The sequence below is a fragment of the Diospyros lotus genome, chromosome 1, assembly GCF_014633365.1.
Source record: "Diospyros lotus cultivar Yz01 chromosome 1, ASM1463336v1, whole genome shotgun sequence".
Taxonomy (NCBI): domain Eukaryota; kingdom Viridiplantae; phylum Streptophyta; class Magnoliopsida; order Ericales; family Ebenaceae; genus Diospyros; species Diospyros lotus.
In genome coordinates, this window is record NC_068338.1 from 33,876,767 (window position 1) to 33,893,367 (window position 16,601).

General features: G+C 36.6%; 2 protein-coding genes across 2 annotated transcripts; both read right to left on the minus strand.

Moving 5' to 3' along the window:
- Positions 1 to 5,649: 5,649 nt before the first annotated feature.
- On the minus strand, positions 5,650 to 8,508 carry LOC127794831 (CBS domain-containing protein CBSX3, mitochondrial). Its single transcript, XM_052326088.1, has 6 exons — positions 8,391 to 8,508; positions 7,057 to 7,320; positions 6,791 to 6,872; positions 6,373 to 6,446; positions 6,129 to 6,189; positions 5,650 to 6,018 (listed from the first exon to the last, which is right to left on the minus strand). The coding sequence occupies exons 2-6, from the start codon at positions 7,312 to 7,314 to the stop codon at positions 5,876 to 5,878; spliced, it is 618 nt and encodes a 205-aa protein (XP_052182048.1). The 5' UTR covers positions 7,315 to 7,320; positions 8,391 to 8,508; the 3' UTR covers positions 5,650 to 5,875.
- A 598-nt stretch (positions 8,509 to 9,106) lies between these two features.
- On the minus strand, positions 9,107 to 16,497 carry LOC127794732 (mitochondrial import receptor subunit TOM40-1-like). The gene is made up of 11 exons (XM_052325982.1): positions 16,208 to 16,497; positions 15,887 to 15,968; positions 15,695 to 15,794; positions 15,514 to 15,609; positions 15,358 to 15,408; positions 15,150 to 15,215; positions 12,559 to 12,660; positions 11,514 to 11,582; positions 11,354 to 11,437; positions 9,785 to 9,880; positions 9,107 to 9,503 (listed from the first exon to the last, which is right to left on the minus strand). Exons 1-11 carry the CDS (start codon positions 16,338 to 16,340, stop codon positions 9,447 to 9,449), a joined length of 936 nt encoding a protein of 311 aa, XP_052181942.1. The 5' UTR covers positions 16,341 to 16,497; the 3' UTR covers positions 9,107 to 9,446.
- Positions 16,498 to 16,601: the final 104 nt, after the last annotated feature.

A 16,601-nucleotide genomic window follows, 5' to 3' on the forward strand; every position in this document is an offset into this window, starting at 1 on the left:
CTTGTGAAGCCCAGAAATATTTTGATGACCTTAAAGGCAGGTGATGAGAAAAACGTAACTACCATCAAAAGTACATATAATGCACACCAAAAATACAAACTCATAGAGAAAATGTGTCGATCACAAATATAACAATTGATGAAGAAATTGGGGGAATGTAACTATGTGGAGTGGCATAGAAGCGATGGATCAATAGATTGTATTACAAATTTATTTTGAGTTCATCCAATGGCTATAGAGTTATTAAAAATCTTCTCACATGTGTTAATAATGGACTATACCTACAAAACTAATAGATACAGGTATCACCTATTTGAAATTGTTGGTGTGACATCAACTGAGCTAGCTTTTCCTGTTGCATTTGCATTCATGGATCATGAATATAAGAATAATTATACATGGAGAATGAAGAAATTAAAGAGTTTAATGACTCCTAATACATTTCCAGGAGTAGTTGTCATCGACAGAGAATTGGGATTGATGAATGCAATACATAAGTGTTTCCAACCATTACCACCTTGTTGTGTAAGTGGCATATATCAAAAAATGTGTTCGCCAACTATAAGAAGTTATTTGATAGAAAATAGACATGGGAGAAGTTTATGTTAGGTTGGAACCTTATTGTTTTTGTCTCAACTGAGAATGAGTATAAATGATATATTTATGACTTAACATTTAAGTACCATACATATGATGATGCACTTGATTATGTGAGAAAGACATGATTGAATGATTATAAGAAAAAAATTGTTACAGCGCGGACAAATAGAACAATGCATTTTGCTAATGTTACTACTAATACGTATTTTTTATGAAATTCAAATACCATATATCCTTATTTATTTTTATTGTAATATCTTCAATCAGTCTAATATATTAACATGTTTTCGTTTAATAGTTGAGAGTGCGCATGTGAAACTGAAGACATATTGGATCATCTCAAGGTGACTTTAAGTCATTATGAACAATTATCAACTCTCTTATTGAGTTACAACATATAGAGATAAATGGGTCTCTTATTGACTTCAAGCCAGAAATTTTTAAAGAATTGCGAAGTGTTATATCTAGAAGTGCAATGAATATGATGCTAAAACAATCGCAACTAGCTCAGAAAATTAGGGTAGACAAGGTTGCATGCGGATATGTAATCAAAAACACACATAGTTTGCCTTGTGCACATGAAATTACAAAGTTCGTGATGCATGGACGAGCAATTCCTTTGTCGATTGTGTATCCTCATTAGACAAAGTTGCAGTTAGTGCAAACCGCTTCTGAGTCATCCAAACTAAGCATTGATACGGAGATGGAGAGCATACATAACAAGTTTCATTCAGAACCTGAAGCATGCAAACTAGTCTTGAAGTAAAAGTTGAGAGAATTAGTTGATCTAGCTATAACTTCATTACTACAGCCAACCGTGAAAGTTGAGACGAAAGGTAAGCCATCTTAATTTTAAATAATTACCTCGAGTAATGTTAGATATCTACCGATCCATTTGACCTTTCTTTTGCTCGCAATACCAAACTGTCTATTTAGATATGCTAGGCAGGCAAGCTCTTCATGCATATGTACCGGTCAGACTCAAGTCGTCCAATAATTCCAGATAGGCATATGATACCATCGTACCATTTTTATCTACAGATAATGTACAACATAATAAAAATAACAAGTACGCCCTACTGGCATGGTGGATCTCTTCGTCTGAATCTAAATTTGGTACATTCATGAACATTTTTTTTTAGCCAATCTAACTTGACATATGGTCTCCATGTCTCTGCTATCAATCTTACTACTACAGCTGTTGAAAACCCAAGTAAACGACATAGCAAGTCACGTGTTTCATTACTAGTCAAATAAGGGATAGATACATGACTGTTGGCGATTGGTATCTTAAATACAGCAATAACATCATCCAACATTATCGTCATCTCACCAAGCAATAAATGAAATGTGTTAGTCTCTGACTATCATATCTCTAATAAGACTAACACAATTGTAGGATTCTTAAAATAATATGTGCATTCTATCAATGATGCCAAACGAGACCCTACAACAATGTCAAGAACATGTTACTAATTAGCCAATTGCAAAAAGGGAATTTTTTGTCCATGGCTTCTACATTTTAATAAACCTCTCTCATGTTACAAAAATAAAATAAATAATTAATAAATTTATAATAACTAATTGACATGTAAAATCTTTTTCATAATCCATTTCTTAAAAGAATCTATCTCTCTAGCTCATATGCCAATAGCAACATAATTTTTAAAGCTCTTCAAAATTAATGGATCTTTAAGGCCTTTAGAAAATGATCTAGAAATATCTTCTTTCAATGACTGCTCGAAAGCACTAATAGATGGTTACTCACTTACTTGTATCGATGATGAGTTAGAAGCAGATGCATATGACTACTCAATAACGTGCGTCACTGGGTCTGGAATGGATGCATCGGTTAGGGACTGACCACCATGAGTCTTGACACTTCTTCTCCTTGTGGAAGCTATCAGATGCTCGCGAAATGAAGATGGGCCACCTCTTCATACTTCACCTCTTCGGATACGCACCATACCTATACAAATAAATGAGCATATACATGCACAGTTATTTCTTCTTAAATCATTTTTTGTCTTACCCATCTATCTGGCGTGTTCTTCTCAAGAGTAGTTATATCTGTCCAACCTCTATTAAAGAATACACAATCCAAACAAGGGTTATGCAAATCTATTGATTTATTTTGTTACTATCACAATTGGCTTGGTCCTTGCAATAATGTCAATTAAGAAAGAAGAACCACAACAAAAAAATATTACCTATTGCAAAATAAAATTAATATTTCTAACAATCCAAGCAAGGGTTATGCAAATCTCCTGATATACTTTCTTCGTTTGTGCAGACATGGTTACTAGTCTTGTATAATTTACGGTGTAATTAAGATTAAATTGAAAGGACACTATTAATATTGTATTGTATAGTTTAGTGGTAACTGATAATATCGATAAGTCTAAATTCTTAAATTCAAGTATTAATTAAGATTTTCTCATTAAATTTTAAATAATGTAATTTTATTAATAAAACAACTAAAGGGACTGGAGCCAAAGGTGGCATTATTTTGAAGCTAAACCCAAGCATATATTTAACATGGAATAAATTGATATTTTATCTTTTTATTATACCTTTTACGACAATGATAATTGGAAAAAATAAGTGGGGCCAAATTCAAATTATTATTATTTTACATAGAAGTCCCCTAAATAAATTTAATTAGCTTGGAATATGTGAGGAGATTCAATCATTGTACTGTCTATTCCTGTTATAATTGTTTGGATTCGTGAGAAAAAAAAAAGACATCTATATATGAAAATAACCTTGAAGATATCTTCTCTAACAAACTCACTCTGATCGATGGTTAAAACTTGGCAAATTACATAAAAGTTTCTTATTTTCAATGAGATTTACCCAAACTGCATGGGGGTTTGAATGCAATTCACCTACACTTTTTAAATAGTGTTAGTAATAAGAGGGATCTTTAAGAGAAAATAGCAAACAACAGACTTTGAAAGATATCTTCAAGTCATATAGGGTTTTTATGCAAATAGCCCAAAGATATATATATATATATATATACTACTATTAGCTATTTGTGAATTTCTTGAGAGGTAAAAATTAAAAATGGACAAACTGAATAGAAGCTAAGCCATTCATTCCAGATCATGTTTCTTCAATAAGTTGTTCAAAACCTTGGCAATGATCACTTGGGGTGTTCAAAAAAATCGGTGTATCGCAAAAATCGGTCAAACCGAACCGAATCAAATCGATCTGATCGGTTTTTTTTTTTTTTTTACGGTTGAAAACGGTTTGGATTCTGTCCAAACCGCGCGGTTTGTGGTTTGGACAGTTTGCGATTCGGTTTTAAACCGAACCGCCCAAGAAAATAATAAAAAAAATTATTATTATAAAAATCTAATAATTGGCAGCCCATCCTATTTATTTTTTACACTATTTTGTCTTTATTTTTTGCTCTTATTTATTTACATTTAATTGTCTTTATTTATCAATATTTGTGTCTTTATTTACCATTTTTAAATATCTTTTTTAGTGATTTTAAATAGCATTTCAAACCGTGGTAAACCGCACCAAACCAGATCGCAAATGTGGTCTGGTTTGGTGCGGTTTGGCCGAACCCAAACCAGACCGCGGCCTGATTTGGTTGAAAAATCGCACTAGCGATTTGGCGTGCTGAAAATGATTCAGACTGACCAAACCGCACCGCGAACACCCCTAATGATCACTAATTGAGGTGGGAATGAGTCATTATTATCATTGACAAAATTAAAATTGCTCACTCCAAGATCACCATTTATTTGCTTTCTTAAGATTATTGATGGTTTGATGTGTAAGTTATAACATATTTACGCCTCTAAAATGTGTGAATAACTTAAAAACAAATTCAAGATTTTTTTGGGCCTCAAAAGTTCGTGTTGTAAACCGTCATTGACCCTTTTTTTCAATTTAAAATAATAATAATAAAGGTTCATTTGGATTTGGACAGCTAAAAATAACACAGAGAGAGAAATTTGCTTCTCATTTTACGAGAGAAAGAAACTATGTTGCATATCATCATTGCCCAAAAACTGTGAGATTGGAGCCATGCCATGCCAAGCCAGAGCTTTCTTAGAATTCGAAACCGGTGACGTCAAAAGCGCCCAAGCATTTTTGAGAATGCTGCTTCAGTTTCTCGTTCAAATCATTCAATGGGCAATCACCGTTAACCTTGTCGTCAATGCATTCTTCACAATTTGACATGTCGTCAGAGAGCGAGGTGAAATCTTCATTGACGAAGAAAAAGTCCCTTGCTTGAAGGTCGTCCCAAGCTTTCTTGAGGTCATCAAGGATGGAGACATAAGATTTGGAACACTTCTGAAGGCATGCCTCCGGGACGCATGATTTAGGATCTCGCTCGGCATTCAAAAGCCACCTGAATTTCTTCTCAATGAGTTGAATATCTTGTTTTACGAGCTTCAAGCAGGCATGAAGACTACCATTCTTCGCAACGGGTTGCGATATAACCGAGGAAGGGCCGTTTCGGGCAGCTTCGGCGGACAACAAAAAGATTAGGGATGAGAGGGAGATAGTAACTAAAACCTGCTGGTTCCTGTTGAGCCCCATTATCTCCCTTTCGTTTAGATAGAGGAAATTGGAGAAGAGGAGCAAAAATGGGAGGTATAAGAGTGGTAAAATCTTGGATAGAGGGTTTATACTTTATATAGAGGTTGTTCGATTTGGTTTGAACAAAAATAGGGCTGCTTTACAAAGGCTATATGCCAATTGAACGGTGTTTAAGAGGAGAACCACTCCTTTCCCATCTTCACCAAAGCCAAAAATGGACTAATCCTCTCACATTGTAGGATCTTGGTTTTGGGGTAAATCCTGAGGTATCAAAATGGCCTACTAAAAATTCCTGAATTGGACCATGTAAGGTGACAAGTTTGGTACGGGTTGATCAATTAAATACAGTTGATACCTCAAGTCATAAAAGAAGTTACTTCGTGGAAGACCAACAATGAAATGTCGGAGAAAAATTAGGGTTACCGAAATCCAATACTAGGGTATTCTCAAGTTAGCCATCACCAAAATATGAAGAAACAGACGTGGCAGGTGGACTTATAGAGATTTTTATTAACCTCAGTATGTATGCTGATTCTGACAACGTTCTGATTTCTATATCAGCATAAAGGATGATGCATCACTTAACATGCCGCCCGGCCGGGCACACACCAGACAGTATTAACAAACATTCAAGCCTGTTGGTTTTTTTTTTGACAGGAAATACCATCCCACACCTCAACAGCTTATTGTCATCATTTTTCATCATCATCTAGTAGCCACCATGTATATAAGCATTCAAGCGGTCCAATTCTTCTCGATGTTCACTTACCACTGCACGAACCACATCTCCAATTGATACCATGCCTATCATTCCTGCGTCATCAATCACTGGAATGTGCCTGATACGATTATCTGGTCATCAACAAGATGTTCGAGTTGCATTAGATTCCTTAGTCAACCATCATGGGAAACAACAAGAAGTTAGTATGCAGCAATATGAGCAATGAAGCAGCACACTGTACCTGTCATCAGTTGCATCGCTTTCAGAACCTTGGTGTCAGGTTTGACTGTAACAAGCTTATTCTGGAAACACAACATGATACAAGAATAGCATTTCACATAAAAAGTTTTCATAATGTAAATTGATAGGACATTTAGCATTAAAAGTTTTCATCATATAGATGATGTTTTGGTTTGGGTGAGGGAAGAAGCAAGGATAGTAAAGAAAGTTCTATTCTTTTGGTGGAAGGAAGCAGAACTTAATACCTCTTCAGTCATGATGTCCCCAACTTTAGTTGACTTGGAAGATCTTCCCTGTACTATGATCTTTCTGAGATAGTCTGGATATGGAATGAGATCATCAACTAAGGCAATTATTATATTGACAAGAATTACAATGTCATCACATTGCTTATAGGAGGCAGCCTATTAACCTAGTGGAAATATGACATATTATATAAGACCACGAATATGTTCTTCAAATAACTCTCTGGCAACTCTCCGTACAGGCATCGTTGTTAGTGCACTCGGGTCCAAAATTGCAATTCACACTACCAATTTCTATATCCTACAATTCTAAGATTGCAAATTAACTCCTAAAACTAACTGTAATGGATGGGTTGGACTTCAAACATGTCCGTTATAATCTATGAACTCATCGAAGTGGATAAAGACTTTCTGTTACCTCTCTCTGTGATAATCCCAGCAATTGACCTCTGCTCCCCAGGTTTCACAACAACCAAGGCTCCAACGTTGTGTTGTGTCATCTGCAACACATTGATTTTTTTGTTTTTCCACTCAAATGCTTATGACAACAACCATAGCCACAAAGATATAAACAGCACACATACATTCAATTCAACTGAGTCACAAAATGCAAACGTATCTGACAGACTAAAAGTATGACCACAGTTGGGACCATAACTAGAACATTTAACAATAATTACATACCGACTTCACAGCATCATACACAGTGTCATCTGTAGTACACCAGAGCCAGGAGCCATCTGCATTTTTACCTTTGGCTTTCAAGACATCGGCAATGGTGGTGCTCTCAAACCCATGCTCTTCCATGCGGGCAGGAGCAACTGATTCATAGCGAGGAAACAGAAGAGGGCGCATTACTGGATTCACCAGACGGATGTGTTGCAGAACTGCACTCTTGAGGACAATGCCATGGGACAACACCTTTTGAATTCCACCTAGCATCTTTACCTGTTACAAAAAGGGAAAAAAATAATAATCATTAACAGTTCAACCAGCGTGAATATTGTCACAGATTCTACTTAATTGCAAGTGAACAAGCATCAGCCCACAGAATACAATCACTTCAAAAACAGAACTAACTAATCTCATCATTGTAACTTTTTTGCCCATCAGACCCCTGAGAAGTGCAAACTAGTTTTCTGAGATTAAGTGGAAACTCATACCATGCTCTTAAATAAGATTTTCTACAAAAAGGAAAATCATTCTTTGTGGACATATATAAATTTATTTTTTAAATTTATAATCCAACAAAAATAAAGAAATAAATCTGGTTTTAATCCAACCAATTTATCTTTTCGTTTCACTCCATTACCCTAGTTCCAAGACTTAGCAATAAAACAAGAATCTCATAATCTTGAACAACAATTCATCAACAAGAGATGCTACAATCCGTACAGGGATCATCTTGATCAAATGAACGTCGTGTCTTACTTCCAAGCAGCATCTCTTAAATTTTCAAAGCTTCCTCAATCAATTCGGTCTAGAACCAATTTGATATAGAATTCGAAACAGATATTCCAATTTTTCCTCCACTCATTTATCGCCATAAACTTCAACGACATATGGATAAAGTGTTTATATAGCCTAAAACCACTCATTCGTTGCCCGAACTTCAACAACTTTCTCTCAACAGATATTTCTCAATTTCCTTTCTGAGGCATCTTAGATCATCAAATGCATAACAGGTCGAAACAGAATAAAGTTTTCATAGTACGCTCTCGAGCGACATGTCCGAAATTGTTCGTCCAGAAAACAAATCTAAAGAAGCCGCATCAAACAATAATTAGTAATTTGACAACGCACATATCTAGATATACACACACACACATACGAACACAGAATCCGATGCTTCAGATAAGTGATCCGTTCAGGACGGATCAACATCGGTGTTCTTGACGCGCGAGCTACTTACAGCAAAAACGAGAAATATACATAGAAATAGAGACAAATACGTAGCATTTGACATGGATTTAATTCTGCAAATCAGGAGAGTTTGAAGGAACAGGAGGAGGCTTCACCTGAATTCAGATCTCCGCACAGTTGGAGCTCACTATGAGAGCGAAGAAGATTAGAAAGACACCATCGGCTTTTATTTATTTCATTTCTTACAGATTGACCGTCTTGCCCCTCAAGTTTATCCACCGACCCTAGAGGTCGCTTTCACTAAATGGATATTCTATTTTACTTTATTTTTATATTTTTCTGTTTTCCCCATAACGAACAGTTTTTTTTTTTATATTAATTCGGATATTGAGACAAAAAAAATGAAAATTTTCAATTTTTTATATTAAGATAACCACAATCTTAAATTTATATTATTTTTTATTTGAAAAACAAAACGACAAAAGAAGTGACGGGGATACGATAGGGCTGTGGGTCACATGGCTGCAATTGAAAATGAACGAGTGGGCCTAAAATGCTAGGACCACCCGACCCACCATCGCATTTAGAAAGTCTTCTCTTAAATTAACCTCCCCCCCCCCCCCCCCCCCAAAAAAAAAAAAAAACCTGTCAATTTCAGTAGAATATAATACAAATATTTGACAAAAGGGGATGCAACGAGCGATAAATCAAGAAGTGGAGGAGTGAACCTTCACTTTGATTGTAAATTTCAAATTTGCCAAATAAAGTCCAACCAACAGTTTCCTTGCTCAATAAAAAGCTTTCAATTTCCCAAATGCACCGCCAGCCTATCACTAGCTACTTCCCAATCCTTTTTCTTTACCCCCCCCCCCCCCCCCAGCAGTAGTAATGGCACCTCAAAGATGCTATTCAAGTTAAAACCAGCCTCATCTCAACGCAATCACCAACCAATGGTAAAATATTGCTCCATTTCCATGTCCATGAAATTCTATAGCTGTAAAAAGGAAAAAAAGAAATAGCAATAACTCCAAAATGTGGGGTGCCAAGATGACTATGGAGGCTAAAACTCTTGGCGCTGACCCATGGAGTAATGGAATTCCAGAAAACAGTACAAAACCGGTCCCTTGGACCAGCATCTGAAAACAGAGGAAACCTTGTATGCGCGCAGCATCAATCTAACTGCGGACAGCGGGCCAAACCTTCTTTCTATCTTATTCTCCTACAGTCAACCCGAACCCAAATTTGTAGTCTTTCTTCGAGTGATCTATCTGCGAGGTTAAAGAAAAAAAAATAATTAAGACTTGTTAAGAATAATCATCACAGTTGTACCACTAGTCATCAGTGTTTTGGAGGATGAAATGCATTACCACTACTCTGCAACAAAAACTAGTTGATGGACCAAGCAAAGCAACCATGCCATTACATCCGTCCAGGAGAGACTAGATAGATATATAAGTGGTTCTCGACTAAAAGAAATCTATGAACAGAATCTTCTTCTTCTTTTTTTTAATTCAGAAACAAAATAATCGGAGACAAATATGATTCTAACCTCAGCAGATAGAATAAAGTTAAGACCCATATTCAGTCGCTCTTCCATAAAAGCAGCTACACATCCATTGGAGTCAATCTTGCCTCTAAGACGGCACTGCAACAAACACATCAAACAAAACAATGATGACAATAACTAGTCTGAAATCTATCCTTAGTAAAACTCAAGCTCCGGACATGAAATCTGGTTCAATTTAAAAATCTATTCGCTAAAGCGGAAAACCTTGAATTCTGGTTCACTGATATTCTTTTTTACTCATATACTTTACTCCTTAGTTATCTGTTAATTCGGTGGTTTCAATTCTTATCTTAATCATTCTCCCTTTCTCTTTCCTAACAGGAAACCTACATATATATACGCACATGCATATAAAAGACCTGAAAGATGCAGCCTCAAATCTGAATATGGTAAGACGTCTTAAAGACCACATCAAGAAAAAGGTTAACCAAAGCAAATTCAATACCCTTCTCAATTCAGCTGTTTAATTTAATAGAGGCAGATTTGGATAACAACAGAAAAGATGCATACTGCACTAAGCTATCAGTGCATGTTTTTTTGACAAGCAATCATGTATTGATGATAAGAACCCTGTACAAAAAAAGTGGAGAAAAACCCCACAGCAAAATGGAAACCATAAATGTACAGGCACATACAAATCGCCAATAAAATGAACAAAGGAGGAATCTCCTCACATCCACACATACAAAAGAATCGAATATTGGTTGTTACACTCACTTGCGACAGCTAAGGACCCAGAAAGGCCCAGTTGTACACTCCCTCCACCCTCCACATATCCCATATTACACAAAAAGGAATGACAAGCTTAACCCTGGGCACCTCAAATCTGGACAATCCCAAGCCTGAGGCTGCAGGAGGAACTGAACAGAGACGGGTATACCCCAACAGATTTCAAATATGAAGACCATGAGACTCCAGATATTACAGGCAACCGCGCAAATGAAAGAAAAAATAATCATGAGACTCTCCATGCCTCTTGCACATAAAGTACCAGTCCAACAAGATCTGTCTCCTCATTATCAAGTTGTCAGTGGCAAAATATTCTTAGGGGATGCACTGGACACAAAGAAAGCCACACTAGAGGCAGCTCCATATCTCTAATTACTTCCCAATGGAAGCCAGATGCACCCTGGTAATATAGAACCCCACAAAACCAGCGGATGGATAATGTACATGTTTCTGACAGGTGTCAAACCCAAGTATCTACCCCTATTCAGAAGGGGAATGATCTTGAAGAATGTCATAAATAGCTGTCATAAAATCAATATCCCAGTCGTCTTTTAGGTTGTAGCTAGAACCTGTTTATACACAAACAGAAAGAGACAAACTTATTTATATTACCACCTAGCTTTGTGATCTAGTGATATTGATTTAACATCTCATCTAAAATCTAAAGATCATGTTCCCAAATCTTGTCCATGTAATGTGCTTCAAGGATATTGAAAAGTAAAGAGATCTATTACCTAGACCAATTGTGAACTGCATCGAGAAAAGATGTCCACATAATCAAGTGGCACACACATATTTAGTGTTTACAACTTTTGGAGTTACCTGTCGGAGAATGTAATCATAACCAAAGCTTGCAGTGGCATCTTTTGACATGTAGTTGTACATGTAGTCTGCTGCCAAGGAAACCTATATGGAAGGTGATCACTGGAGAGATGTGTATTGTTAACAAATCACAACAAAATAACTGGACGATTCAACTTACTTTCTCAGACACTTTTTGAACATAGCTCAGAGCAACCATTCCAGTACTAGCAACTTGGCCAGTGGCAACCTGCAGGCACAAGCATAAAAATTCAATGGATTTCATTTTATCAAGGTACAATCAGTTAGAAGGCAAATCAAAACCCCCTGCATCCATTCTTATGCCCAAAAGAATTGAGCCATGCAGTAGAGATTTTGAAAGAGCTCCCTTCCGCCCCCCCCCCCCCCCAAACCAAAAAAAAAAAAAAAAAAGAACTCCATATCTCAGTCAGAAGTACTAAGAAAAAAGGTAAAATTATTTAAAATAGTACAAACAGAAACATACTTTCCAATTGAGGGAAAGGATAGAAAGAAGACGGAGAAGGGAACACAATAAAAGGTTAGGCTCTTTCCCTACATTTATACAACTTGAGTTTCTGAAGGAAAAAAGAGCATGACAGCTCCTCTGTGCCCTAAGGATCAAGTTTTTGACTAATCATTTAGGAAGATTAAATACAAAGCAAAAGTTCTTGTACTCTTTTCATGGATTATTCTGGAAAACCCTATCAAGAGAACCTCAGCATGCCAGATATACATTAAGGTTCCAGTATAGACATTAAAAACACAATCAACAAACATGGTGCCTCAGCTCCTTTTCATTCAACTCTCACAAAAAATGTACTAGAATAAGAAGGAAATCAGCAAAATTCCACATTTAACCCTGGGGCAAAATATAGAGTCAGAAAAGTTAATCCAACATTTCTTATGTCATTCCAAGCATGTATTGCTACCAATGCATTCCAAAACTATATGCTTATGCTATATCAAAATGTTCTCTTACATCATCCAAGTTCAACTGAAATCACATGGCTAGTTCTTTTTTTTTTTTAAGGAGTAAGAGAGAGCACATGAGCATCAGCTAATCACTCAAAACTCACTTCTTAATGGTGCACCCTGAGAAACAATATATATAACTTAACTAGCAGTATTATCACCTTTGACTAAAAAAAGGTATATAGGAAAGAGAAAAAAAAAAATTAAATAGCATGCTATTAAAGTTGCAATACCATCTTATCTGTGTTGTATCGGGCTGCATAACCAATTCCAGATTTCCGATGCTGACCGGCCCAGAAGACTTCACCACCCAAAGACAAATTTGGAGTCACATTCTGCAAACAAAAAGACATTTGAGGAAAAGATGGCACTAATTTACACAAATTATGGTATCCATTGCTTATAATGAATATGGTATTATGTAAAATCTTCAAGCAGAAAAGGCAAGTGCAAATAAGATATCATATAGAAAAACAGATAATAAATAAAGACATGTCAACAGGTCAAAAGAATCTATAATAAGGCACTACTCATGCCATTTCACTTGCTGTCCGAAAACTACAGATATTCCAATTAGTGTTATTAAAGGCGCGCCTAGGCGCAAGGCACACCTTTGGCGCCTGGAAGGGTCCCAGGAAGGTGAATGCTAGCAAGGCGCGACTAGGCCCTCAAGCGCAACCTTGGGCTTAGGCACGCCTGGCTGTTTTTTAATAGAATTTTGATTGTTTTATCTTTTAAATGTTTATTATTGTAATTTTTAATGGAATCCTAATAAGAAAAGGAAACTTTTCAGATTCCAAGTAAATACTAATTGGAATTGGTATTTTATTTATTGTTGTGTTTTTTAATAGAATCCAATCCTAAAAGGAAAAGAAAACTTCTCAAATTCCAATTCAAATTATAACTAAACACAAATTGAAGATGAAGAGGAAGAGGGATATGATGTGGAAGAAGAGGATATTGGAGATGATGCTTCTCATGATGGGAATATGGAAATCTTAGATCTTGATGATGAAGATGATTTTTAGATTATTTTAAAATTCAAAATTAGTTAATCTTAATTAAGATTTAATATCTACAAATTGTTTAAGATTTAATCTAATTTTAGTTAAAGACTTTCTTACAAATTCTTTTAACTTTGTGATGCTTGTATGTCGGTTTCTGAAATATAATTGGACGTGCTTTTCAGGAATTTACAAGTATATAACTTGTTTTAATATTTTTCTTAGTTAGTATATGTTGAATTATTTTATTTTATTTTTTTGATAACATGCTTGTGAATATAATATTAGAAGTTAGGATATATTTTATATCTTATTCTTCGACTAGGACATATATTTTTCCTTTTTATTTTTGTTAGCATGCACCTAGTTCAACTAGGCACACGCCTCGCACCTAGTGCCTCAAGTTCCAAGACCCTTGTGCGCCTTGAGCCTTTAATAACACTGAATCCAATAAGCATATTTTCATTATCAACTTAGAATCCATTTTCTTCCTTTTTTAGCTTCAAAGTATCATTCACATATGCATGAGAAAGGCTTTATAGGCCAAAGGGGAAAAGGCTATGATCACAATAGTATCAAGAATAATCTTTCCCCTCCTCATCTTTAAACTAATTCCTTCAAACAAACTCCTGGAATCACATAATGTAACTGTAGGTACTTAGTTGTCTAGATAGGATTGGTCACATCACATGACCACCTCACAGAAAGTAACATATTATCCTTTGCACGGGACATGGGTTTGGCCCATTGCATAATAACAGAATGATCTGGACCCCACAAAACCAGAATGTGCCCACAAGTTTGAGGTTGGTAGGACCCAGATGCAATTAAGTATCATACTTGGCTCGGGCACTATACTTCTCCGAAAACTGAATAATCCAGCTTGAATGAGCACTTGGAGGATAGGATAAGCACTGTCTATGGGAGACAAGAGAGGACATCCGTAGATCTTGCAATAATGCTTACAGTAGAATTCTAGTATTACATGGCTTAGAAGCTTGAGATCAGTATCACAAAATGTGAAGTTGTTTAAGAGAGGAAGCTTATGTTCCACATCCTATTAGGAACAGATTCTAGGGGATGAAGCACACCCAAAGATACTCCAAACCTATTCGGGTTAGAATCATCCATATCCTCGACAAAAACCTTAGGAGGACTAGGTTTCCTTACTCTATAAATTGGGAGTTTCACCTCAAAGGTTCACACAATTCAACATATCGCAGTCTATCTTTAAAACTCTTTTGCCTCTTTACCTCTAACCAACTGCTTTGCCTTTCAATCCATCTCCCACTTTCACCTTATTCCCTCTTCATCTCTACAACTCATATATTGTCTTAACACAAGTACAACTAGTCACGCAAAATTAACAATAAAAAATTTATCAACAAACTTGGATCTCCACATTCATTGATATCCAGCTATTATATTTTTTTATCCTTCGTGTCCTGCAATGTAAGACAACAAACTAGTATAATATGATTTAGAAGTATGGTGGAGTGGAAACAATGCACTGAAAGCAGTTAATATGATTTGTCTTAATCGAAATGGACTTAGAAAGGAACTTCAATTTTAAATGAGCTCAAACAATATACACATAAATTGGAAACTTCAAACAAATCATATAAATAGCCAAAATTGGGTATCTACAAAGTTCATTTTTCCTCTTCAAGTTGGATAGCCTTCAGTTGCAATGTGCAGATTATGACTTGCAAATCTGAATCATATTTCCATAGAAAAAACTGATTATTTTCACTTCATATAAGCACAAATTCAACTTTGTAATATTCCATATGTATGTGGGTGAGGGGGAGTATTTTCACCTGTATGTAGTTGGCTCCGAATAAGGCACCATTCCCAAGTTGAAATTGAGTCCTATAGTCTTTACCCTAAATCCATGACAATGAATCAAAACTGTCAACATAATTACACATAGATGAATCAAAGCATACTCCAAATACCAAATCACGCACGCATGCATGCATACATATATATATATATATGTAGATGCTATCGAGTTAAGCAATTTACCTTGTAATCAAAATTGGCCATGACATGTGACATGTGAGGCTCATTTGCAAGCTGAAAAGATAAAAAAAAAAAAAATCTCCCCTATTATTGAGTAAAGAATCTCTTGCTAGCACCTTAGGAATAAAATGAAGGATACATGTGATGATTAATATATACTTGAGCATTAGCCTTCAGGGTAAGATTTTCAGATAAGTCACATTTCACCCGAGCATTCACCCTCCCATCTGTCAACACTCTCCCAAAAAGCATCAACTGGTGACAGCATTGGACATTCTTCTGGTTAGATATACACTCATAAGAATACATTTATCCCAATGCTATTGTATTAACTGTATACCTTTGGGTCAATAAAATTGGCACCAAATTCATAGTGAGCGGTGGGAATCTTGATAGGCTCGTTGGACTGTGCAGGAAATTCAGTAGGTCCCATGAAGACACTGATGAAATGATAGACAAGGCAAAACAGCATTACTACGCACAATGTAGCAAATAGAAGGAAACACACAGTAAAAGGAAAATGGAAACCTACCTGTGACTAAGTGAGAATTTCTGATTGAGCCCTTTGGTAAAATCAAAGCGCAATCCCTCAAACAGTTCCGGCTTCAAGGACACTGCAAAATCAGCACTTTAAGAGAATCAACATCACTTATGATGGAGTCGCTCCTAAACAAATTCGACCGCACATCCACCAAAACACACTCTAGGGTTTCGAAATTAAGACTAAACAGGTCAAGCGATACAAGCACGTGCAGAAAGTACCACCAAACACGGCCTCTAAACAGTTAAAGCAACAGTGAGGAATAAGAAAATGAAAACGAAAGAAGCGAGAACTGATTTGGAATATACTAACTGAGCGCTTCGCGGTGGATTTCTTCGTAGGGAATAGGGCAAGGCAGGTTCAGGTAATCCACTTTCTCCGGCTCCACCGCTGCCGGCTGCGATGCCGGCGGCGTGGCAGCCGCGGGAGGGACGACGGTGGCCATTCCTTAATCCTCCTCTGATTAACAACAAACCAATAAGAAGAAGTTGTAACGCTCTCTCTCTCTCTCTCTCTTCTCCTTCTGCCGCTTCCCAGGCCACAGAAAAGAGAGGCTCTGTGAGTGGAATGAAAACTGAAGACTGAGAGAGAGAGAGAGAGAGAGAGAGGGGGGGGGGGGGGGGGGGGGAAGAGAGGAGGGAAAGAGCCAAAACCCTCCACCAAAAAATACGGGGCGGTTTGTTGATGCCCGGCCCGTTGCCGTAAT

Bases quoted from the DNA above. Each gene is read 5' to 3' on its own strand.
- LOC127794831 (XM_052326088.1), bottom strand. From the start codon at position 7,314: ATGCTAGGTGGAATTCAAAAGGTGTTGTCCCATGGCATTGTCCTCAAG. The intron at 6,447-6,790 runs GTAACAGAAAGT...TTCCATATCCAG, and splicing joins TGGGATTATCACAGAGAGAG to ACTATCTCAGAAAGATCATA. The intron at 6,019-6,128 runs GTACAGTGTGCT...GTTGATGACCAG, and splicing joins AGCGATGCAACTGATGACAG to ATAATCGTATCAGGCACATT.
- LOC127794732 (XM_052325982.1), bottom strand. From the start codon at position 16,340: ATGGCCACCGTCGTCCCTCCCGCGGCTGCCACGCCGCCGGCATCGCAG. The intron at 15,969-16,207 runs GTTAGTATATTC...CTGATTTTGCAG, and splicing joins AATCCACCGCGAAGCGCTCA to TGTCCTTGAAGCCGGAACTG. The intron at 11,583-12,558 runs GTATTGCAACTT...TTGTGCCTGCAG, and splicing joins GATACAACACAGATAAGATG to GTTGCCACTGGCCAAGTTGC.